General features: G+C 45.0%; 2 protein-coding genes and 3 long non-coding RNA genes across 8 annotated transcripts in view; 2 read left to right on the top strand and 3 right to left on the bottom strand.

The window, feature by feature from the left end:
• Positions 1 to 7,126, bottom strand: part of LVRN (laeverin) — a 39,444-nt gene extending 32,318 nt beyond the window's left edge. The window contains exon 1 of the mRNA XM_082191559.1: positions 6,036 to 7,126. Coding sequence (XP_082047685.1) covers positions 6,036 to 6,676 — 641 coding nt within the window. The 5' untranslated portion in view covers positions 6,677 to 7,126. The remainder of the gene's footprint in view (positions 1 to 6,035) is intronic.
• LOC309514515 overlaps positions 1 to 24,548 on the top strand; it is a 170,582-nt gene that overhangs the window by 141,747 nt on the left and 4,287 nt on the right. The gene's annotated exons all lie outside the window — the stretch shown is intronic.
• Positions 7,038 to 24,548, top strand: part of LOC309514497 — a 19,177-nt gene continuing 1,666 nt past the window's right edge. Inside the window, exons 1-2 of one of the 2 annotated variants that reach the window (XR_014212001.1) lie at positions 7,038 to 7,182; positions 18,997 to 19,100. This is a non-coding gene — a long non-coding RNA (uncharacterized lncRNA). Of the gene's footprint in view, positions 7,183 to 7,328; positions 7,462 to 18,996; positions 19,101 to 24,548 lie in introns of those variants that run through there. The other variant, XR_014212000.1, reaches the window with a different exon arrangement.
• On the bottom strand, positions 9,172 to 15,004 carry LOC309514521. Its single transcript, XR_014212040.1, has 2 exons — positions 14,967 to 15,004; positions 9,172 to 9,262 (listed from the first exon to the last, which is right to left on the bottom strand). It is a non-coding gene; the product is annotated as an uncharacterized lncRNA (long non-coding RNA).
• Positions 23,695 to 24,548, bottom strand: part of AP3S1 (adaptor related protein complex 3 subunit sigma 1) — a 24,743-nt gene continuing 23,889 nt past the window's right edge. For 2 of the 3 annotated variants that reach the window (XM_082191672.1, XM_082191671.1), the window contains exon 6: positions 23,695 to 24,243. In XM_082191672.1, the coding sequence (XP_082047798.1) occupies positions 24,115 to 24,243 (129 nt within the window). In that variant the 3' untranslated portion in view covers positions 23,695 to 24,114. The remainder of the gene's footprint in view (positions 24,244 to 24,548) is intronic. The other variant, XM_082191673.1, reaches the window with a different exon arrangement.

The raw sequence follows: 24,548 nt of genomic DNA, 5'->3' as shown, positions 1-24,548 counted from the left end.
TCATTAGAGGCCCACGATGTAGCACCCTGCTTGTGGTTAACGCTTAGCTGGAATGAAATATTCAAGGCAGCAATAGAGAAATTAAAATAATAATTTATTTGTTAGACAAATAAATGATAGGCACAGTGGTATATTGTTACCAAAGCTCTGCCCCCTCCAGCCCTGATGGCCAGCACTTATATTTCCTCAGCCCAGCCCCCTTGCTCCCCCTTTGGCTGCCTCTGTCCAATCAGCCTGGTTGAAATTCCTATTGGCTGTTTGCTAGAACCAATCATAAAAGATAACCCATTTCCTATTACCTTTTATGGGAGACAAAGAACTATATTTCCTTCTATCCATAAATGGCAGGCAGACAAGTAGCCATATATCTTACATTTGCCTCGACAAGGCACCTTAATTACCAGATCACCTTTGGCCCCTGTTGCCCCTGCATTCCAAAACAAATGGCTAAAACAGATGGCTCATGGTATTAAATTCTATCTTAAACAGAGATCTTGGGTTCACATTCTCACACACCATCAATGAAATAAGAATCTAACATTTCTTACTTTCTAAATCCTTTGCATAATTACATTAAGCCAATAAATCTCATACATAACATAGATAGCTTTTTAGAAGAAAAGGCCTTTGCAAAATAAAAAGGAACTCAGTAAAAAGAAGCCTCTTCAGTTTACACCCCCCCCTTTCCCAGCCAGCTGCTTTTGCCATTAGCTCTTTGCCCTTTAACTGTAGGAAAATATGGCTATTGTCTGATGGGAGGCACATGGTATTATTTTCTGTTAAACAATAAATCTTACTATTTACCAACTCTTAATTAGTGTTTCTGCAGCTTGACTGTATTCTGTAATATGTAGGGTCAGTATAACCTTTGCTCCCAGCCTGTAATTCCCTTTTACAACTTTGAGAAACTTGTCTCCTGGTACTGCTATAAATCAGGGGGGCCCTTGTTCAGCAGAGCAGGAAGATAAACAGCTGCCAGAGTACAGTGGTACCCCGCAAGACGAATGCCTCGCAAGACGGAAAACCCGCAAGACGAAAGGGTTTTCTGTTTTGGAGGCGCTTCGCAAGACGAATTTCCCTATGGGCTTGCTTCGCAAGACGAAAGCCCATAGGGAAATCTCCGGGGACCTGTTTTAAATTGCTGGCGGTCGGGAGCAAAGACCTTCGCCCACAGCCGGCCTTCAGAAGAGGTCCTGGACCTCTTCTGAAGGCCGGCGGGGGGCAAAAGTCTTTGCTCCCCCCCGCCTGCCTTCCCGGGACAGCGGAGACTTCTCTGCTGCCCCGGGCGATCTTAAAATGCTGGCGGGCAGGAGCGAAGCCTCCGCTGTCCCGGGGAGATTTTAAAATGCTGGGGGTCGGCAGCGAACGCTTCGCTCCCGCCCGCCAGCATTTTAAGATCGCCCGGGGCAGCGGAGACTTCTCTCCTGTCCCGGGGAGATTTTAAAATGCTGGGGGTTGGCAGCGAACGCTTCGCTCCCGCCCGCCAGCATTTTAAAATCGCCCCGGGACAGCAGGGGCTTTTAAAATGCTGGCGGTCGGCAGCAAAGCCCTCCTGTCCCCGGAGCTTGCGGGGCGGGAGGTGGGAAGAAGGGCTTTTCTTCCCACTGCCAGCCTTCAGAACAGCCTTCTGAAGGCTGGCAGTGGGAAGAAAAGCCCTTGTTCCCCCCCCCCCCAGCCTTCAGAAGAGGTCGGGGGACAGACTGTCCCCGGACCTGGTCTGAAGGCGGTTTCCCTAGGAACGCATTAATTGATTTTCAATGCATTCCTATGGGAAACCGTGCTTCGCAAGACGAAAAACTCGCAAGAAGAAAAAACTTGCGGAACGAATTAATTTCGTCTTGCGAGGCACCACTGTACTTAGCCAACTGGTTTCTGCCTGGCATGAAACATACAAATATTTGCAAATATATTTTTAAGCTCATTTTAAAATACAGGCCTTGATCAGATGCCTCAACGAGACCTCGGTGGCTAGGAATCCCTTTTACCAGCTTTGTGGTTTCTGCACCGGGATGAACAGTCTTTCATGAGAGGGTAACCTGTGGGATTACTTCAATGCAATCTGCCCTTGAGGCTGGCCCAGGCTAAGGTTGGTATACAAAGCCCTGTACAACCTGGAACACTGAGATCCAGCGCCGAGGGCCCTTTGGCAGTTCCCTCGCTGCGAGAAGCCAAGTTACAGGGAACCAGCCTTCTCGGTAGTGGCACCCGCCCTGTGGAACACCCTCCCACCAGATGTCAAAGAAAAAAAATAACTACCAAACTTTTAGAAGACATCTGAAGGCAGTCCTGTTTAGGGAAGCTTTTAATGTTTAATAGGTTATTGTATTTTAGTGTTCTGTTGGAAACCGCCCAGAGTGGCTGGGGAAACCCAGCCAGATGGGCGGGGTATAAATAATAAATTATTATATTATTATTACTGGGACACACGCACTGGGTTCCACCCAACTTTGACATTACGTGGTGGTGGGGTGGCCTGACAGGGCCTGCCGCACCCACAGGAGGGCCCGATGGCGCCTGTCACACCCACAGGAGGGCCCGATGGCGCCCTGCTGTGGCTGGGGGTAGGCATAGTGGGGCCTGTTGCAGCCCATTACAGCAGCAAAATATTGAGGGGGCCCAGCCCGCTGCTTCAAACTCCCCCCCCCATGGAGCCCCTGGCCTGGGACCTGGATGCATAAAGGATTGCCTCAGCTCATATATCCTCAATCCTCCTGTGGATACCATATTATAAGGAGGAATTGGGCCTTTAGTGTGGACCCCTACTCTTTGGAATCCCCCCCCCCACACACACACACATTAAATACTAGACAGGCACCATCTCTGCTGTCTATCTGGCTATCTAATTTCTTATTTAAACAAGACTTTTAAAAATGGAGATTTGGTGGTTTTTTAAATCCCAGTCTGGATTTGTATTGATATTGTTTTTAGAAGTTTTCGTTGTTTTATCAGTTATGTATAAACCGCCCTGGGTAGTTATTTATAGATGTAATAAATAAAATAAGATAGCCCCAATCCGGTCATGTGTGTGGAAACAAACTTCCACACGCAACCCCAACCTTAGTGGTATGCAAGAGCAGTTATACAACCTGATCCCTGGAGCTGTGTGCAGTTTTAAAAATAAGTTACAAGCACACCCAACAGCTTAAGAAGTGAAAGCTATTGGGTTAGCCATTGTCAGGGAAGGAGTATTCGGCTTTACTAGAAGGAATATATACATTGGGACAGACTCAGAAGTCCTTTTGTTTCTCTGTTTTCCTGTGTGTTGGGAGAAATTAACCGGTTCTACTGAATGCCTCCTTCACCCCAAACTGAGAAAAATGCTCTTCTCAAGTTAAATAGCTCACGTTGACTCACAATATATATTAGTATTTCCACATAAGCACATTTATACCCCACTTGGACTTTAAGAGTAAGTGACAAAGTAGAAATGATTATTTATGCTGCAGGACAATGCAGGATGCCAAGCCAAGGGGGTGGAAGATTTAGAAGATCCATAATTAAGAAGATCCATTTTGGGGCGCCCAATTTTGGCCCTGCTTATATTTTCATAGATCACGAAAGTCCACCCCTCGCTTACAAGAAGTGTGAATTAAATCTGCTTTCCTGACAAGACTAGACCATTCTTCCCAAAAATCATTGTACAGAGTTTGCTTTAAAAAGTCTAAGCCTGGGCTATGAAGGACAGAACAGCTGTGAGGAAGAGGAGAACAGGCAGCCTGTTAGAGCATCCTTGCAGGAGAATCACATCCTTCAGGCAACACCACAACACAACACTGAAAAGGGACTCAAGTTAATTCAGGGAAGTGTCAGCATATTGCATGGCAATGCAATCAGGATTCTGAAGTTACCATATGGGAAGCTGTTTAAAGTTACGTGCTTTTTCAAGTTTCAAACCCCCATCCTAGATCACTACACTTGCTTGCACAATTGTGTCAGATATGAACATGTCCATGAAGGGTAGTACAGTGGTACCTCGGGTTACAAACACCTCGGGTTACAAGCACTTCAGGTAACAGACTCTGCTAACCCAGAAATAGCACCTCGGGTTAAGAACTTTACCTCAGGATGAGAACAGAAATCAAGAGGTGGCAGCACAGCAGGCACCATTAGCTAAAGTAGTACCTCAGGTTAAGAATGGTTTCAGGTTAAGAACGGACTCCGGAACAAATTACGTTTGTAACCAGAGGTACCACTGTATACAAATTTAATTTAATAATAATAATAATAATTCCCCCCCCCCTGTCTCCAATACTGCAGTTGTCCAGTGGGGCTGGTGGAAGGCAGGGTGGTTCAAAAGTAGGAGGAATCCAGTGATAGGCAGTTAGAGCCAATGATAGGCAGACCCAACTCATGTTGGTCCCCTCCTCTTCCCTGCAACAAGTCCAATAAGAGCAATTTCGTGACTGAGGAGAAGCAAAAGGAGGAAAGCAATAAGCAGTACAACCCCCTCACTGGCAGCAAGCAAGAAGGCAGGATGGTGGGGCCTGGGGCTGAAGCCAGACTGAGGTTGCTGGAGCAGGGCCCCATTTGCTCTAATAGAATCACAGAACTTTAGCGTTGGAAGGCACACCAAGGGTCATCTAGTCCAACCCCCTGCAATGCAGAAATCTCAGCTCAAGCATCCATGACAAGATGGCTATCCAACCTCTGCTTAAAAATATCCAGGCTCTACTGCAAAAGGTGTCGGCATGTCATGCACATTGGATCAAGAATCATCGCTGTGTCTGGATGCAAGACCACTTGGAGATCCCATCCTCCTTGGAAGACAGAAGGAATGGCATTGGGGGAAATAACCAAATATAAACAGGCACCACCATTGTTCCAAATTGCGTCGGAAGGCCTGTGCTAAACCCGTGGGCCTCAGGCTCAGGGAAAGTGTTTAACGCTTCCTCCCATGCAACTCTCCCCTGTTAGTTCCATCAGAGGGGTAAGGCATACCCTCCAACATTTCTCTGATGAAAATAAGGATGTCCTATTCCATAATAATAACAATACGCCACCTATCTGACTGGGTTGTCCCAGCCACTCTGGGTGCCTTCCAACATATATAAAAACTTAATAAAATGTTAAACATTTTAAAACTTTCCTATACAGAGCTGCCTTCAGGTGTCTTCCAAAGGCTGTATAGTTCCCTATCTCCTTGGTTCGGGGGCCACATAATTGCATACCTTCCAATGAAAGCAAGGACATCCTACCCATACCCTCCAACATTTCCCTGATGGAAATAGGGACGTCCTAAGGAAAAGCGGGGGACGCGGGTGGCGCTGTGGGTTAAACCACAGAGCCTAGGACTTGCCGATCAGAAGGTCAGAGGTTTGAATCCCCACGACGGGGTGAGCTTCCGTTGCTCGGTCCCTGCTCCTGCCAACCTGGCAGTTTGAAAGCCCATCAAAGTGCAAGTAGATAAATAGGTACCGCTCCGGTGGGAAGGTAAACGGTGTTTCCGTGTGCTGCTCTGGTTCGCCAGAAGCGGCTTAGTCATGCTGGCCACATGACCCGGAAGCTGTACCAGTGGCGTAGCGTGGGGGTGCCAGGGGTGCCGGCCGCACCGGGCGCAACATTTGGGGGGGCGTGTTTGGCCGGCCCCCCTCGAGGAAGCGGGAACCTCTCCAAGGCGGGAGAGACCTCCTCCCGCCGCCAGCCTTCGGATGGCTGTCCTGAAGACTTGTGGTGAGAGCAGTGGCGTGGAGTGGGGGTGCAGGGGGGGGGCTGCCGCACCTGGCGCAACATCTGAGGGGGCGCGGAAGAGACTCGAGTGCTAAAATCCACGGGTTAGGGGGCGCAAATTACTTGCCTTGCCCCGGGTGCTGAGAACCCACGCTACGCCACTGAGCTGTACACTGGCTCCTTCGGCCAATAAAGCGAGATGAGCGCCGCAACCCCAGAGTCGGCCACGACTGGACCTAATGGTCAGGGGCCAATTTACCTTTTACGGAAAAGCGGGACGTTCCGGGATCAAACCAGAAACCTGGACAGCTTCTTCAAATTCGGCCCTTGGAGGGTTCTGGGAAGCAAGCCCGGAACGGCATCCCTACCTGCTCTCTCCTTCGTCCTTATAGGTGCTCGCGAAGAGCCCGTGGAGCTCCGGCTCGTGCTGGATCTGGCCCCGGAAGGCGAGCTGCAGCTCATAGAGGGCGCCCGCGCTCAGGTTCGCGCGCAACTCCAGCACCGCGTACTCGTTCCGCGGCGCTTCCCACAGCTCGGCCACGCCGACGCTGCTGCTGCTGCCGTTGGCAGTGGCGGCGGCGCCCGTCAGGGGCCCCCAGACGGCGGCGCGCTGGTAGACGAGCCCCACGCTGTGCAGCAGCACCGCGTCCGTGTCGCGGAGGCACCGCACGGTGATGTTCACCTGCCCCGAGTGCGTGCGCGGCTCGGGCAGGCCGGGCGCCAGGTGCGGCCACAGCAGCAGCGAGTAGTGCACCGGCGCCAAGTCCCCCGGCAGGCGCCAGGCGTCCCAGGGGCCCGGCGGCCGCGCGGAGGGGTCGGCGCTGGCGGGAGCCTCGTCTGTGGGCGCCGCCGCCGCCGCCCCGTCGCCTCTCCCTTCCAAATCCTGCGCGCAGCGCCCGTACAGGATAGCCAGCACCAGCAGCGCCAAAAGCAGCGCGGCCGAGAGCAGCGCCAGCAGGGCGGCGGACTTTTTGCCCACGTAGAAGCCCGAGCGCAACTTGACGGTCATGGTGGCCGGTTGAAAGCGACGGAGGAAGAAATTCAGCACAGGATAAGGCCCCCTCTTCTGAGGCGGGGAAGGGTCAGGGCCGCCTCTTCGTGGCCTCAGGGGGTCGTCGGCGGAGACGGGAGCGCCAGGAGTGCAGGGCGGGAGCCAAGCAAGCTGTTGGCTGAGGTGGTCTGAACGCGGCACACAACCCCGCCTGGGCGCCAAGAAGCCATCCTTCCTTCAACCCCGCCTCTTCTTCCTCCCTTCCTGGGAGCTCCTCATCATCTCCCAGCAGCTGACTGGAGGCGAAAGCCCTCCCTGGTTCCCTGGAAGGGCGAGGAGGACTTGGAATTGCTTTGCACCCTCCGAGACTCCTCTTGTAGCCCAGAGCCCATACTGGAAGCTCCAGCAGGAGGGGCTTTTTGCACATTCCTCCTCTGATGCAGCTTGGAAATCGGGCAGGGAAGGTTGAGGGGGGAGTAGGACACTCCCTCAGCCCTTGCATTAGATGTTCAGGCCCCTTTAAGGTAGGGACACAGCTCTTCTCTTTCTCCCTAATGATATTTCCAAACAACACACGTTGGGGACTCCTGTCCTGGGCTGTGTAAAGTGGGTTTGATGCGTCCCAGGTGTGCACCCTTTTTGGTTTCATCAGCAGGACCTTGTACTCATCCAAATAAATGACAGTCTGCACTTTCCCCCGTTTAAGTTTAATGTTCCCAATCCGTGCATAATGTGGTGAAGGGAAATACAACAATATAAAATGATATGTTACCCAACTGAAGGTACTGAAGTGCATTGTGTAGGTGAGTTTGTTTGTTTGTTTGTTTACTCATAACATTTTTGTTGGATGCCATCTATCTAACTCTATTCCCATTGATGAGGTGCTCATCAGGGGGCGGCTGACTGGGCCAAGCAACACAAGGCTTTGGGTTTTTTAACCTGCTGTTTTGTACAAGTCTGGTGTATTGGAATAATTGAGAAGAGTTGCCATATGCCCTCTTTTTCCAGGACACCTTTTCATGGGTAGAGTCGTCAGCAATCCATAGTTAAAAGTAAAAGTCGGCAACTGTGTCCTCTTTGTTTCTCTTCAGAATATGGCAACCCTGTCCATCTTCAGATATCTCAAGGGCTGTCACACAGAGGATGGTGCAAGCTTGTTTTTCGGGCTAGGACCCGAACCAATGGGTTCAAGTTACAAGAAAGGATATTCTCACTTAACATCAAGAAGAAGAGCTGTTTGACAGTGGAACAGACTCTCGCGAAAGATGGTGCACTCTCCTGCCTTGGTTTTAAGCAGAGATTGGATGGCCATCTGTCATGTATAATTTAGCTGAGATTCCTGCATTGAAGAGCGTTGGACTAGATGACACTTGGGGTCCCTTCCAACTCTACAATTCTATGAAAAACAATTGGCCATGCATGCAGATAAACAAATACCTGTGCACATGCCCACAATGGACATCTGGTTTCCTGAACTCAGGAGACAGTGGGGAAGTACAAACTGAGGGGAGGCAACAACAACAACCCACAGTGAAATACATTCCATTAAGGACTGCCCATGAGTGTGGATGGAAAACATTGAGATAAGAGTCTAAAGTGCTCATGTGTGGATGAATGCGCACAAAAGCACACTTGGAAAAATAAGATCTGTAGCTACCCATGTGTGCATTGGCACTTGATGCAATCTTGAAGGTAGGTGGTCCATGCAGTGCTTAAGACCACTGAATATACATACAGAAGCGAAGGAACTAAATCGCCAGTCCCAGTTTGTGACATGTGCACCTGTGCTATACATGTGATGCAAAACATGTTTCGGTAATGCACCTGTGATAACAGTTTTGTGTATCCATGTAAAGAACTTTTGGATATCAAAATCTATAAAGAAGCACTCTCCTTACAAGCAGAGACATAAAGCACACAGTGTAAAATCCAGAAATATTGCAATGCTTGGGGGTGTGGAGGGACCTTTAGTCAGACAAGGGATTTTAGATTATCCTAGCAATGCAAAATCATTTACGCTTTTGGAGCTGATTCCCCACCCCCACCCCTTCAACCCCAAGAATGCAAATGTTTATGTCTCATTCTCCTAAGTATAAAGCTAGTAAATGTTAATATGAGAAAACAGAGGGACAGTTTACATAAACAAGAGTTCATAAAAATGTGTACAATGTGGTGCCCGGATGATACAAATAACCTGTATTTATGGGAGCACTGAGCTAAATCCACTTCTGAGACCCTGACCACTGCTTGTTCACCGCCTGTCTGCTCAATCCTACTGTTTTGAAGACATCTGGAAAACAATTTAAATTCATGCAGGAATGCAGAACTCAAGAAAACGTTAGCATTCATTTTGTTAAATACTAGTTTACATTATCATATCCTGGTTTAGTTCTACTAGACAGCCACCATCTGCTTCTTATATAAAGGACACCAGTTGCTGCATATCGCCTTACATCACAGTCATCACCATATTGATTATGATAGAAAAGATGCATATACAAAAAAACCCCAAACCCTGAGCATGCATTATGTTTATTTGCTGTCCTTCTTGAACCACAAACAACTTTTCCATTCCTCCGTCACCCTAAGCACAGTATTGAAATCCTGTTGAGTAAAAAAAAAAAGACATTACAAGAGGACTACTGTTCAAGGATGGCCATAAACTGTACTGCTGTGTATCTGAGTAAAAATAATGGCTTGACCACAGGTAGCTATGTAAAATAGGGGTAGCCAACATAGTGCCATCCAGATGTTATGAACTACAGTGCCCATGATGAGAGCGCCCAGAGGTTGGGGTTGAAAGCTCCCTTAGAAACCCACTGAATGCTACATGTCGGCCAAATGAGCCTCAAAATTCCTCCCATCTCCAGGCTCAGTCAGGAATCAGATACGTCTGGCACTTGCAAACTCATAACAATGTTCATCTTAAAAATACGGTAACATATATCATCATGCTGTGTGTGTTTATGCAAAGAGCGCTGCGAATCGGCATGGAAATGGGGGGTGGTCTGTGTGCAAGGGGGAGCTGAGAAAGAGGAGGAGCGAGAGAAAAAGAGGTAAAGGTGAAAATGGTGTGCAAATAAGGTTACAAAAAAGGAGAGAGAAGGAGGCATAGGAATGGGGTTGAAAATAAAAGCAGGGGCATGAGGGAATCTGAAGAATAGGAGGGGTGGTGGCTTCATAATTGGCCAGAGGGTGAAAAGGGTGTCTAGCAGCTGCAGTGTGTGGGAGGAGGAAGACGCAGGAGTGGTTGCATAAAAGCAGGGAGAAAGACCCGAAGGTGCAAAGCAGGACTGCAGAACAGAAGAGAGAAGTAGCTTCAGATATGAAGTTGGGGAGCTGAAAAGCAAGCTTAGAAGTTGAATGGGGTTAGGAAGGCAAGTTCTAAGGAGTTAAATGTTGGGAGTTGGCAAACTGAGTGAGCAAGGCGCAGCCAAGTGCAACCAAATTGGACAGTGTGGAATACTCCTGTTTAGTGTTACAACAACAACAACAATTTATTATTTATACCCCGCCCTTCTGGCTAGGTTTCCCCAGCCACTCTGGACAGCTTCCAACAAAATATTAAAAATACAATAAAACATCAAACATTAAAAACTTCCCTAAACAGAACTGCCTTCGGATGTCTTCTAAAAGTCAGATAGTGGTTTATTTCCTGGACATCTTATGGGAAGGTGTTCCACAGGGCGGGCGCCACTACCAAGAAGGCCCTTTGCCCGGTTCCCTGTAACCTCACTTCTTGCCGTGAGGGAACCGCCAGAAGGCCCTTGGTGCTAGACTTCAGTATCCAGGCAGAACGATGTGAGTGGAGATGCTCCTTCAGGTATACTGGGCCTTGGCCGTTTAGGGCGTTAAAGGTCTGCACCAACACTTTGAATTGTGCTTGGAAACGTACTGGGAGCCAATGAAGGTCTTTCAGAACCGGTGTTATATGGTCTCGGCAGCCATTCCCAGTCACCAGTCTAGCTGCTGCATTGTGGATGAGTCAGCTGTGTCCTCTTAAATACTCAATTTTATTCATCCTCCCACTTGGTTTTGCATTTCTTCTCCCCAACACTCAGTCTGCATTTCACAAACACCGAGTATGCTCGGTCCTCTTTAAAATGTTTTGGAATTTCCTTTAGAGTATCATGTTCTTTTTTGTACTTTGGGAAACTTCAGAGTCCTGCTAATTCATTCCTCTTGTTTGTCAGCGGTGCCATTTTGGCTACATAAGCATCAGCCCCAAACAGTGCATCCTTTTTTTCCCAAAGGAAAGTTGCTCACACTCGCATTATAAGTTTTGTTGCCCTTTTCCAGCTTTCCAGCTGTGCGGTATCATTCTGAAGTGCAGCAATACTATTACAGTGCTCCAGATGTGGTCATACCATAGATTTGTATGAGGGTACTATGATATTACCAGTTTTGTTTTTTATTCATTTCTAATGATCCCATAAGCCATAATTTAGCTATTTTACAGTTGTTGCATCAAGCTCTCCCCTATTACCCCATGATCTCAGTCACCACCAGTTTTGACCCTATTAGTAATTACGGAGTCAGGAACTTTTGCCCTAGTGTGTATTGCTTCCTTACATTGAACTACAGATGCTATTTTAATCCCCATTCACCCAGTTTGGAGGGATCCTTTTGGATCCCCTCCCAATCACTTGAATAATTTGTTGTCATCAGCAAACTTGACCATCTCACTGCTCACTTCTAACTCCAGAGAATTTATGAACAAGTTTAAAAGTATTGCATTTTTTACATGTCAATTCAGAAAAGTTTCCTGGAGGCAACAGGCTTATAGAATCATGATCCAGACAAATAGTTTGTATCTCACCACAACATGTGGTTGCATATCAACTGTGAACAGAACTGGCCAGAAATCTATAGTCTTTGTTCCAGGGCCCATTCCTGGCAGAACATCCAGCCTTCGTCATCTTGAGGCTTGAGACGGACAGCAAGCTGGATAGCACTGACTGTTGCTTAATCATTTGGTAGAGGCTCCATTTGTTTCACTTGAAAATGTTTAATTCTTGATGTGATGTAAAGAGTGGGATGCACTTTCTGCATTTTAACGTTTTGCAAACAATTTAACATTGTCTCACAAACACCTCCATTTTCCTCTATGGATCTGTGGCCTGTTTGAATGGACAGGTTTTTTGTTTTTTTTTTTTTGAGATTTTGGAATGGGATCAAATAAATACACATCCAATCCAGCAGTCCATACTGTGTAATCTTCAGCAGTAGTGCCCACCTGAATTACAGGATGCACAATTGCAGGGCTATCTTAGTACAGACAGAATGATTGCTTCCAGACAACCTGTTTATCAAGCATTAGTTCTGATTTGTTTGCAGGGAAGTTAGATCAGTCAAGCAAGTGTAAATCTGTACCTTCCAGTACATTTTTTCCCATCACTTTCCTTCTTGTAAGAATATGGCCTTTCGGGGAAGTGGGCTTGTTGCACAAGACCAAATCAGCTTTAATTATGCAGCCAAAATTTGCCGGTATGTACTTGAATCCCACAGTCTGGAAGCACAATATGAAAGCAGACCATGTTTTACCTTCTAATCGAGGTAGAATATATAGTATCTGCACAGGCATAGGCAAACTCGCCCTCCAGATGTTTTGGGACTACAATTCCCATCATCCCTGACCACTGGTCCTGTTAGCTAGGGATCATGGGATTTGTAGTCCCAAAACATCTGGAGGGCTGAGTTTGCCTATACCTGATCTACACATAGAGGTTCAGATACCTGGTTAGAAAATGTACCTGTGCTATCACACACTGGGGGGAAATAGTAGGAAATTATTATTTCCATCTTCCCTTAGGGTATCTGGCTGCCCAAGTACATTTAGCTGTTCAGTTTGTGGTTGTTAATATTACACACAACAGCAAATCATAACAGAAAAAGTAATTGTGTTCTTGTCAGTTCCTTTTTTCAAGACTGCCATAGCTGTACTTGTACAAGCCAGATAATCTCTAGAATCAGTAACACTACAGGAGTTCTTGTATGTATTCAGTAAAGAATGCATTCATTATACCAAGGTGGGGAACATTTTTGACCCAGTGGTCCAGATCTTTTATCTCCCACCATCCATGGGCTTTTACAGGTGGCCATCTGCCTACCAACCATCTGACATCATTATGATGTCACTGATAGGCAGGCAGGTGATCCTGAACATCTGTAAATGCTGACCCACACAGTAGCAGGGAGTTCTGTTTTGAGTGGAGAATTCAGTCCTGCTCTCTGCAGGGGCTTGCTTCACCAACACATCCTCTGCGGGGAACGCACTGATAAATCAGCACAGCTGCCCATCACCTGGCACCACCCAATGATACCAGCTGATTGACAGACGGGTGTGGCTTTGAAGAAGTGACCTCAGGCTCCAAATAGTATTCCCTGGCAGGCCAAGGTTGTACCAGGGGTTAGAGATTCCCCATCCCTGAGTTATGCAGCAGAGAGCTCAAGCACAATTGTATTTGTTTTTACTAAAACATATTTTATGGGAATCATCTCTCAACTTTGAAACCAGTTCTGTATTAATAGGAACAGCTTATAAGCCTCAGAGCAGTCATTTAAAGTTATGACATGCAAAGCCACGACTTAGAAGTGCCAAGACTTTTGTTTTGCGGTTATCATTGGCATGACTTTACACTTAGTTTGTGCTATTTATCTCAAAGGCTTTCCCCAATCCATCAAAGTTGTTAAACATACAAATACAGCATAGATGCTAAAACCAGGCTCAGCTACTGATACTGTTGCACAGCCTTAAGCCTGCCTTTGTCTGACTATAAGACTTTGGAAGTGCAACAAAATATTGTAAAGTGGCTAGATGTCTAAAAGAAACCCTTTTAGATCAAATCTGATGGTTATTAGTATTCAGAGAATGCACAAGGATAATGAAAATATGGCACACATCGGCTCTTCTAGGGTCAATTCAGTTTCCAGCTTCAGCCACCATTAAAGGAGGAATTGAGCCTGCTCTCTTCTCCTGCACCCATTCCCTCCTCTTCCTGTCACATAGACATCTTCACAAAGATCCTGATTTGTTCAAACCAGCTTCCAATTGTGTTTTGATGTTGTGCGAGTTTAAAGTCAGTTGCAATTCCACTTCTGCCTTACTGTGGTTACTGAGTAGGACTGGGAGCAGCCCCAAATAGATTATCTGCACACCATCTATTTCTCACAAATAATTGTCTTGTTTACCGGTTGAGCATTTTATTTCATCGTGCCAAGAGACTAGAAATACAGTATATTTCTTATACACAGATTCTGCAGGAGTGGCAAAAAAGTGAAATGTATCACAAAAATCAGAAACCAGAATTCTGTAGCTCATTTATGTTCCTGGAAGTGAGGCTGGCAGGGGTAATTATTTAAGGAAAATATTAAGGCAGATTTGGCTTGTTCTGATTGTTTTTCTGTTGAAATAACTTTCCCCCTCACTTTTGCAACTCTGATGGCTACTCGCAGGGAGTCTCCACCTTAGAATGAAGATGAATGACTTATGAATCATGTGAAGGACTCTGTCCCCAAGGACCTGTGGGGAAGGAAAGTTCTTAGATAACAATGAGTAAGCCTGCTGTGACATTGTTGTAGTAAGATGGCTTCAGCGAATGGGGATTGATGGCATAATTGTATTTTGATAATTTACAGTGCAGATGATGCTCATCTGCTTAGACCTGAGAGAAGGCTGCTGGCTTGCATTTCAGCTTCTTTTCTGCACACCCGTCTCATCCTTCCCTGCTGTTCTTAGGTCATTTTTCTCAAGAAGCCCCATATCATCTCACTTCTCGGATCTGCTGCCACCAGATTTGTTAAAAGTATTAATGTTGATGATGCAAATCCCTCTGTTACCTCCATTTCCATTTTTTTATTTTTATAAACCATTGGTGGGCTGGCGGAGAGCAGTTAAGGGAAACAATTTTCTAGATTCAGTAACTGCAGAGTAAATTCTGCATGAGCTGTGTAGTTCAGGATGAGCAGAGTTAAATCTTAACTAATGAATCAACAGTCCTCCTTTCTTTGGTTTGAATTAAAAGCACATGATAAAAAGAAATAGGCAGATGCTTGTGATCTTGCCAGGCTTATTTTTCCAGCTGGAAGTGTGCTGTTCCAGCTATGATTATTTGCAGATGAATATTCAGAAATGCATTATTTCTATTTTTAAGGGATTGTCAAGGCAGTGAACTGAGCCATTGTGGATTGTCTTGTTTATATTCTATTTAGGAGAACTTTGCTACGGAACTGCATAAAACAATTTCAAAATACACCAACTCCAAAATTGCAGCGTTTCCTGCAACACTTAAATGCTTCATGTACTCACCTGTAAAGCAGCCTTTAATGCAGATGGAAAACAACCTGAAATTAATGGACAATATTAGCCCAAATTCATAGGCAGTATTAGCAGGTCTCCCTTTCATGGATCACTGCCTTGCCATGGTGAAGGGGCTTGAATAACTCAGAGAAGCTATGAGCTATGCCGTGCAGGGCCACCCAAGATGGACAGGTCATAGTGGAGAGTTTTGACCAAACGTGATCCACCTGGAGCAGGAACCGACAAGCCACTCCAGTATCCCTGCCAAGAAAACTCCATGGACAAAGACAACAGGCATATAAAAGTTATGACGCTGGAAGATGAGCCCCTCAGGTTGGAAGGCGCCCAACATGCTACTGAGGAAGAGCGGAGGACAAGTACAAGTAGATTCAGAGCTGATGAAGCGGCTGGGCCAAAGCCGAAAGGACGCTCAGTTCCGGATATGCCTGGAAGCGAAAGGAAAGTCCAGTGCTGTAAAGAAAAATATTGCATAGGAACCTGGAATGTAAGAACCATGAACCTTGGTAAGTTGGGTGTGGTCAAAAATGAGATGGCAAGAATAAATATTGACATCCTGGGCATCAGTGAACTAAAATGGATGGGAATGGGCGAATTCAGTTCGGATGACCATCACATCTACTACTGTGGGCAAGAATCCCGTAAAAGAAATGGAGTGGCCCTCATAGTCAACAAAAGAGTGGCGAAAACTGTACTGGGATGCAATCTCAAAAATGATAGAATGATCTCGATACGAATCCAAGGCAGACCTTTTAACATCACAGTAATCCAAGTTTATGCACCAACCACTGGTGCTGAAGAAACTGAAATTGAGCAATTCTATGAAGACTTACAACACCTTATAGAAATGACACCAAAGAAGGATGTTCTTCTCATTATAGGGGATTGGAATGCTAAAGTAGGGAGTCAAGAGATAAAAGGAACAACTGGCAAGTTTGGCCTTGGAGTTCAAAACAAAGCAGGGCAAAGGCTAATAGAGTTCTGCCAAGAGAACAAGCTGGTCATCACAAACACTCTTTTCCAACAACACAAGAGACGACTCTACACATGGACATCACCAGATGGGCAGCATCGAAACCAAATTGATTATATTCTCTGCAGCCAAAGATGGAGAATTTCTATACAGTCAGCAAAAACAAGACCTGGAGCTGACTGTGGCTCAGATCATCAGCTTCTTATAGCAAAATTCAAGCTTAAACTGAAGAAAGTAGAAAAAACCACTGGGCCGGTAAGATACAATCGAAGTCAAATCCCTTATGAATACACAGTGGAAGTGAGGAACAGGTTTAAGGATTTAGATTTGGTGGACAGAGTGCCTGAAGAACTATGGATGGAGGCTCGTAACATTATACAAGAGGCAGCAACTAAAACCATCCCAATGAAAAGGAAATGCAAGAAAGCAAAGTGGCTGTCCAAAGAGGCCTTACAAATAGTGGGGGAGAGAAGGCAAGCAAAATGCGAGGGAGATAGTGAAAGATACAGGAAATTGAATGCAGAGTTCCAAAAAATAGCAATGAGAGACAAGAAGGCCTTCTTAAACGAGCAATGCAAAGAAATAGAGGAAAACAATAGAATGGGAAAAACCAGAGATCTGTTCAAGAAAACGAGATATGAAAGGAACATTTCGTACAAAGATTACCATAATAAAAGACAAAAGTGGAAAGGACCTAACAGAAGCAGAAGACATCAAGAAGAGGTGGCAAGAATACACAGAGGAACTATACCAGAAAAAAATGGATGTCTCGTATACCCCAGGTAGTGTGGTTGCTGACCTTGAGCCAGTCATCCTGGAGAGTGAAGTCAAATGGGCCTTAGAAAGCATTGCTAAAAACAAGGCCAGTGGAAGTGATGGTATTCCAGCTGAACTATTTAAAATTTTAAAAGATGATGCTGTTAAGGTGCTACACTCAATATGCCAGCAAATTTGGAAAACTCAGCAGTGGCCAGAGGATTGGAGAAGATCAGTCTACATCCCAATCCCAAAGAAGGGAAGTGCCAAAGAATGCTCCAACTACCGCACAATTGCACTCATTTCACACGCTAGCAAGATTATGCTTAAAATTCTCCAAGGCAGGCTTAAGCAGTATGTGGACCAAGAACTCCCAGAAGTGCAAGCTGGATTTAGAAGAGGCAGAGGAACCAGAGACCAAATTGTAAACATGCGCTGGATTATGGAGAAAGCTAGAGAGTTCCAGAAAGACATCTACTTCTGAGTGAGAGCTGGACCATAAAGAAGGCTGATCGCCGAAGAATTGATGCTTTTGAATTATGGTGCTGGAGGAGACTCTTGAGAGTCCCATGGACTGCAAGAAGATCAAATCTCTCCATTCTTAAGGAAATCAGCCCTGAGTGGTCACTGGAAGGACAGATCGTGAAGCTGAGGCTCCAATACTTTGGCCACCTCATGAGAAGAGAAGACTCCCTGGAAAAGACAATGATGCTGGGAAAAATGGAGGGCCCAAGGAGAAGGGGACGACAGAGGACAAGATGGTTGGACAGTGTTCTCGAAGCTACAAACATGAGTCTGACCAAACTGCGGGAGGCAGTGGAAGATAGGAGTGCCTGGCGTGCTCTGGTCCACGGGGTCACGAAGAGTCGGACACGACTAAACAACTAAACGATTAGCAGGTCTAGTCAGTGGATCTACTGAGTAGATTCTACTCTCAGAAGAACTTGGTTGGATACAACCCAGTCTAAATAAGTCTTGTTGGTTATACCCATCGGATTCTAGCTTAACCCCTTTTGGAATCTGCTAGCACATTCTTATCTTTACGAGAACCTTCAGGTGTCTGAAGATATCTGCCATGTAACAGAATTTTGCAGCCAACAAGAAGTTCTTGAAGCACATAGTTCCGCTCAAGATAATCAAACTTAACCTCTAATCTAATGCAAACAGATTGTTATATCATTTGCAAATAGCAGGTAAGGCTGTGCTTTCCATAACCAAAAGGCAAGCACATATGATGTTTCAAAAAATGTCCGAAACCCACAATATTAGGATAAGAATGTGAGCATTTGCAAATAATGTAGAAGCAACCTTTCAGTTTTCTGTATTGCAGTCACTAACCTATGACTCATAGGAAATCCAAGAGCTGTATGCATGTTTGGCACCCTTTTTGAATGCAAAGAAATGGAAATGAAAACACACTGAACTACTTTGAAGTATATTATTTGTTGCGTTTGCAAAGTAAAGGAAGGACTGGACCCTGATTAATAACAAGACACGAGGCTTTGACCAGCAAGGCTCTTGGAGAAAAGTGCATCGAATCGTGTCTCTCTCTGTGCTTGTCCGAATGCCGCAGCCCCCTGGCCCAAGCCGTTTTTATTCACAAAAGAACTTTTTACAGAGTGTTCGTAAGAACCAATCAGATTTCTTCTGAGCATTTCCACAAACCCACGTGGGGACAAGTTAAGCTATAAACACTAGTTATCCATGCATACTTTTGGGGTAAATGAATGAATACTACAAAGGAGCGAATACAGCAACCCCGGAGGTCATAAACAAGCAATACATATGATAAGGAGGATGGCCAGGAGGATAGCAATCGGTATCACCTTCATGTGAGATCTGTTTCCTGGCCCTAAGATTAACATCCTAAGATTATATATAAGAAAACTTGCCTACTATCTTTATGGCCCAGGAAGCCTGCCTGGCGAAGCAACTGCTGTGTACGTGACGTGAGGAGAGAGAAAGGGGCAGTAGAGTCAAAAGGGCATCAAAAGGGCATGAATGTAGAATCTTATGGGATTTAATCAGAAATTATTGTCAATATATCAAACCCAGTCAACACAATGTCTTCATCGTGGACACGATGGCTTGATGTATATTTTATAATTCCTCATGGTAATCCCATCTGACCCCTACAATTATTCAATTATTTTTTTAACCTTTTCTAACCCTATTAAAAAGAAACAGAATAAAACCAATTGTTACAAGTTTCTTTGTGCACATTGTGCAAATGTTTTAGTGCATCCCGAGAAGCCAGGACCTGACGCTAGAGATTTTCTCTATTTTTTCCAGACACACTGGAGCTTAGCCCTGGCATGAAAAACAGGTCTGGAGTGGAGCAGCAACTCAGAGGAAATCCTATTTATACAGGCACAGCATAAAGTTGGCTTCCACAGGTACATTTTGCATCTTCATTGGATTATATGTCATCACCGCTCTTTACATTAAGAGAGTAAAGCTGTTTCTTAAAAAGACATGCTGAAACATTTAAATGTATGCCATGTTAGAATTATATAGAATTTTCATATCATGGATAAGCTAGAATATCAATTAATTTTAAGGTTCACATAGCCTCCCCTACATCCCAGTTCCTATAGTTGGCTCTAGTTCAATAGTTCAACTTAGCCCATCTTCTTAGCTTGCAAAGAATTTGAACTTTTAAAAATCTCAATGCAGTTATTGGGGAAGTGAACAGAAAACCCCATGGACAGGATAGAATAAATCTGAATTTAGCTTGAGGAATGATTAAGTAATTCTGCATTCCTTTTCCCCCCAAGAGATGGGGAAGCAAAGATGTGAAAGAAGTCCTTAAGGAGCTTTGAAAACAAGAAGAGCAATCTTAACCATGGTGTATATAGTAAAAGGAAACCAAACAAAGATTGATTATATTGTGTATCTGTTTTTCTAGCTAGGCTTGAGAGTATGGCCACCCACTTAGTGATTATAGAGTTTATGAAAATCATAACAGAAATAGTTAGGGACAAGGCAGGAAGCAATTAACACTGAATAAGAAGTGGTCAGTGAAATGTTCTGGCAACAGCCTAGAAAACAGAATAGAGAAGCCACCCAGTATGAGATGTCGGAACACATTTGTAGGGGATGTACGCAAACTGCTCCATAGAACATCAAGTTTATCTGGTTTCAGGCCCAGTTTTGGAACAGAAACCGCCTTGGTTGCCATGATAGATGACCTTTGCAAGAAAGGGTCTGGGAGAGTACAATCCTATCTCATTCACCTTCCTATAGCTCAATCACAGCTACAGGGATATCCTGGATTTTTCGGCTTTCTATGGGCAGCTCTCTCTACCGCTGTAGAGAAAAGGAAGGACTGAAGTGGGGGGGGGGTGAAAACTGTGTAATAGTAAAGGTAAAGGTACCCCTGACAGTTAAGTCCAGTCGTGGATGACTCTGGGGTTGCGGCGCTTATCTCGCTGTATAGGCCAAGGGAGCCGGCGTTTGTCCAGTTTCCAGGTCATGTGGCCAGCATGACTAAGCCGCTTCTTGCAAACCAGAGCAGTGCACAGAAATGCTGTTTACCTTCCCACTGGAGCAGTACCTATTCATCTACTTGCACTTCGATGTGCTTTCGTACTGCTAGGTGGGCAGGAGCTGGGACCCAACAACGGGAGCTCACCTGGTTGCAGGGATTCGAACCGCTGACCTTCTGATCAGTCACTTCTTTCATTCAAGCCTTGATAGCTCCTCTCCCCCAATTCCTGTGGCTTGCCCCTGTACGCCCTGCTTTTATTGTTTTGCAAAAGAATGAAGACCAACATCTTTGCTGAATTAGAGAATGCTAGTGTAATGAAGTCAGAAAGCACCCCATGCCTTCAGAGTATTTTAAATTAACATTAAGTATGAACAAGACTTAAAACTATTCTATGTTAAAAAAAAAAAGATACGTTGCGCCAGCTACAAAGCCAGGTTCCTGCATTTAAACCAGAAACCATATTTGCAGGGTTCCTATTCTTTCAGAATCAGCTCATCAATAAACTTTAACTGGTCTTTATCTACATTTAGACCCCAGGACTACATTTATGAAACTGAGGACAGCAGCCAACATATGCTTAAAGCTTTTACACCAGTTTTATTTCTGGCTGTCAGTGTTTTTTGGGCTTGGTGGTAGAACCTCTTTGGACAAGGCAGAAGTGAACAGAGAGCAGATATGTTCCCTCACTAACTCTTCTGGGCCTCATAATAAACTTTGATATCCTCCTGGATCTCTGAAGTTGGCACTGGTTGTCTTCAGTACCCAGCTTTGGGTCAGCCTTATCTGTCCCAGGTTCCCAAAACCCAAGCTCACTGCCTTCCTAACTGCTTAGCCATTTTAAGTATTACCCATGTGCAGCCTAGCGATAGGAAGGGTACTTTTATTTTTCACCCCAAAATACACACGTTCAAGAATTCTCCAAGTTTACCTCCCCCTAACCCTTCCATAGTGACCTTTCTAGTCAACATTGTGCCTTCAATGTGTTTGTAGACTTAACTCCCACAGCCCTAGCCATTATGGTCCATTGTCAGAAATATGGGAGTAGTATCTGGCAATATCTGGAGGATCCACATAGGGTACCCCAGAAAACAAAGTTGCCTGTTGTCAGGGGTTCAGGAGCAGAGGCAAGGGCAAGGGAGGAAACAGAGAGCGAGGGGGAGGAGGCAGAAGAAAGGATGAGTGATGACGACGACCCGAGATCTCCGAGTCTTTCCAGTGAATCAGAAGATTCACAGAAAGGAGCACCAGTGGCCAGGGCAAGGGGGGAGCCTAGGGGGACACCCCAGGAGGAAAGGGCCAGAGGGGGCTCAGAGGGGAGCAGTTGGAAATCGGGACCAGCGTCACCAACAGAGAGCAGGGGAGAGGAAGGGCGTCAGGTATCAAGCGCTGGCAGCTCACAACAGGAGGGAGGGCACGAGTCAGGAGTGGCCACACCTCCATCGGGGAGCGAAGAAACGGTCAGACGGAAAGTGGAAGGTTGGGCGCGCGCGCCAAGTTCAAATGCACAGGAAGGTGGCGCAGTAAGCAGCCCGGAAAGGGAGCCAGGTCCTAAAGCCCGGCGCAAGGAGACAGGAGGGTCCGGGGGGTCGGCGTCAGAAGAATCCAGGAAGGAAGAGACCCCGGGGGGCAGAGGGACCCAGAGAAGAACAGTCAGGCGGAAAAGGTGGAGTAAGGCTAGGATATTAAGTTGGTGTACAAGGGGCGGAGACTCAGACGGAGCTTCGCCGGTCTAACCCATAAGACGTAGAGTTGCACGCAGCAGCTTGAGAATGGAAACTGTAACTCAATAAAGACTTTTACTAAATGATCGCTGGCTAGCGTGATCCTCTGTGAGCTAGGATCTGGAAGCAGCTCTGACACCTGTGTATTCCCTTACACCAGAGAGCTCAATGTTACTGATGAGTTATGTCATCTGAGAAAACTGGGACAACTGAGAACCATTTTTTTCCCCCTACAGAAAGTTTTAAAATAACTGAAAATTAGAAGACAGTGTCTTTTGGAACATGTTCACTTGAAATTAGGTCCCTTTCATCCATGAATTAAAAAACAACCACCAGCTTTACAAACATATTATAAAGCCTTCCATAACATGGAAAGGCTTGTTTCCAGACCCAATTAGTTTCCAGATATACAAGTGTAACTGTTTTCCTTCCAGTTCTATTCAGACGTGTGCTCAACAATAATTTTCATACTTCAAAACTAATCACTTTGCTCCCAATGCAGATTGTTATTCTGATATGCCTGCAATATTTCAGCTGCATACCCCAAAATACATGTGCTCCTTCATTAAATTGGAGAGCCAGTGTGGTGTAGTGGTTAAGAGCGGTAGTCTCATAATCTGGGGAACCGGGTTCGCGTCTCCGCTCCTCCACATGCAGCTGCTGGGTGACCTTGGGCCAGTCACACTTCTCTGAAGTCTCTCAGCCCCACTCACCTCACAGAGTGTTTGTTGTGGGGGAGGAAGGGAAAGGAGAATGTTAGCCACTTTGAGACTCCTGAAGGGGAGTGAAAGGCGGGATATCAAATCCAAACTCTTCTTCTTCTTGTGGAAAATCTATCTGAAAACAATGCCTTGTGTACTCAAATCCTCAAAATCTCTCATGCAACCTATTGCTCAATACCAATTATCTAAGTGAGCTTATGGTTCTAGAGAGAACATGTTTGATTACATGGGTGTGGAAAGAAAAAGGCAAGAGCTTTCATTATGTCCTTGCATGCAATAAAAATCCAGCCAAGAAGCTTTATTTGAAACAGGCTCAGAGAACTCTGAATTTTAAGAATCTTAAGCTCCTTTCCAAATAAGTATGTTTGTCACTTTTCGGTTTGGCTAACCAGATACAAAAGCTATTTAGTTTTTTTAAAAAATCCCAACCCTTAATGCATCTATAGTTATTTCATTTTAAGTAAAAAATTATGAAAAGGAGGTTCCAGAGTCCTATTAAATGTCAGGCTCCAGGGTGTTTTCCTTTACTGTTCTCTGTTACTTAAAAGTTCTCTGGCTGCCAGTGTAAGGGATGTTGCACTAGTGTAAAGGCAAGAATAATGATTGTACAGTTTGAATGATTGTACAGAGCAGCAGCTGTGCTAGTGAAAGCTTGTGCAACAGGAAGTATTGGGGCTACAGCAATCTGTTACGCAGCCAGCCACAAGAACCATGCTGGCTTCCTGTGCCTCCTCTCGTGTAAGACATTTTGCTACTGCAACTAGTATACTACTAAGGAACTTTAATTTAGCACTACACTGAATTCCTCCCTACACTTCACAATTGCAAATGGTTTATGATCCAATTTTAATGCAGTTTGATATTATGTGCTGTTATTACTGTAGGAACCCAGATTCTGCAACAGAACTTCTACACTGAATTGAAGTCAGGATTTCTGACTGAAAACTAGCATATCTGTGGTCAGAGTTCATCTCAAGTGACATATACACTAGACTTTAAGGTTAATACAGTATGGAACAGTCATTTATTGCTATCCACAAAGGTAACAAACAAATGATTGCAGTCCACATAGGTATGACTTTATTTAAAAAGCAAGAGAAGATACAGCTGAATTGCTTTCATGCGACATTTAAATCAGGATCTTAAATAACTTGAAGGAATGTATACAGGACTGCTGTACTAATTACAGAGCTTAGTCTATACAAAAAAACATGTCATACAAAGTAAATAAACAGTTTGAATTATTTTTCCAGAACATTATATGCTTGCTTTAGATGGGGCACAGGAATTTTATTTGGAAATCACAAACCACCCACTCTCTTTAAATTCACTAAGCAAAGCACAATCAACTTCACATAATTTTATAAAGGATTTCTACAGGGTAACATGACCTTTTATTTAAACAGCAAAACAGTGGTTTGGTAAACATTTGCGATCAACTTCTATTTCTTCTTCATTTTTACCTGGAGTGCACAATTTATTTAAAAGAGGGAAGGTTTGGCACTTTTATACTGATGTCACCAATATTTATATTTCTTGGGATCTCTGGAAGATTCATATTCTTTACAGCTGACACAGCCCGGGCTGGGGCTCCTGCTAAACCAGCCTGTATACAGAAGAAAAAGATATCACTAAGATGGCGCACATTACACTCAGTCGCATACCACAAGGATGACTTTATTACCATAAATAATTATACACAGACACCAAGACTCGAGATTAGAAAAACCAGATGGTATTTTGGATTGGAATGAAATGGACTACTCTGAAGTATTTAACGAGAAAAAAAGCAGTTCACACAAACTCCAAAACATGGTTAACACGTGCAATGGCAACTTGATGGAAAAATTAATGTAGAGTCTGTAAAACAACCAGATTGAGGTTAATAAAAGTTAAAGCTCATGCTGTCTT

The sequence above is a fragment of the Podarcis vaucheri genome, assembly GCF_965113315.1.
Source record: "Podarcis vaucheri genome assembly, chromosome: 11".
Lineage (NCBI taxonomy): Eukaryota > Metazoa > Chordata > Lepidosauria > Squamata > Lacertidae > Podarcis > Podarcis vaucheri.
This window is presented reverse-complemented; position numbering and strand designations above follow the sequence as displayed.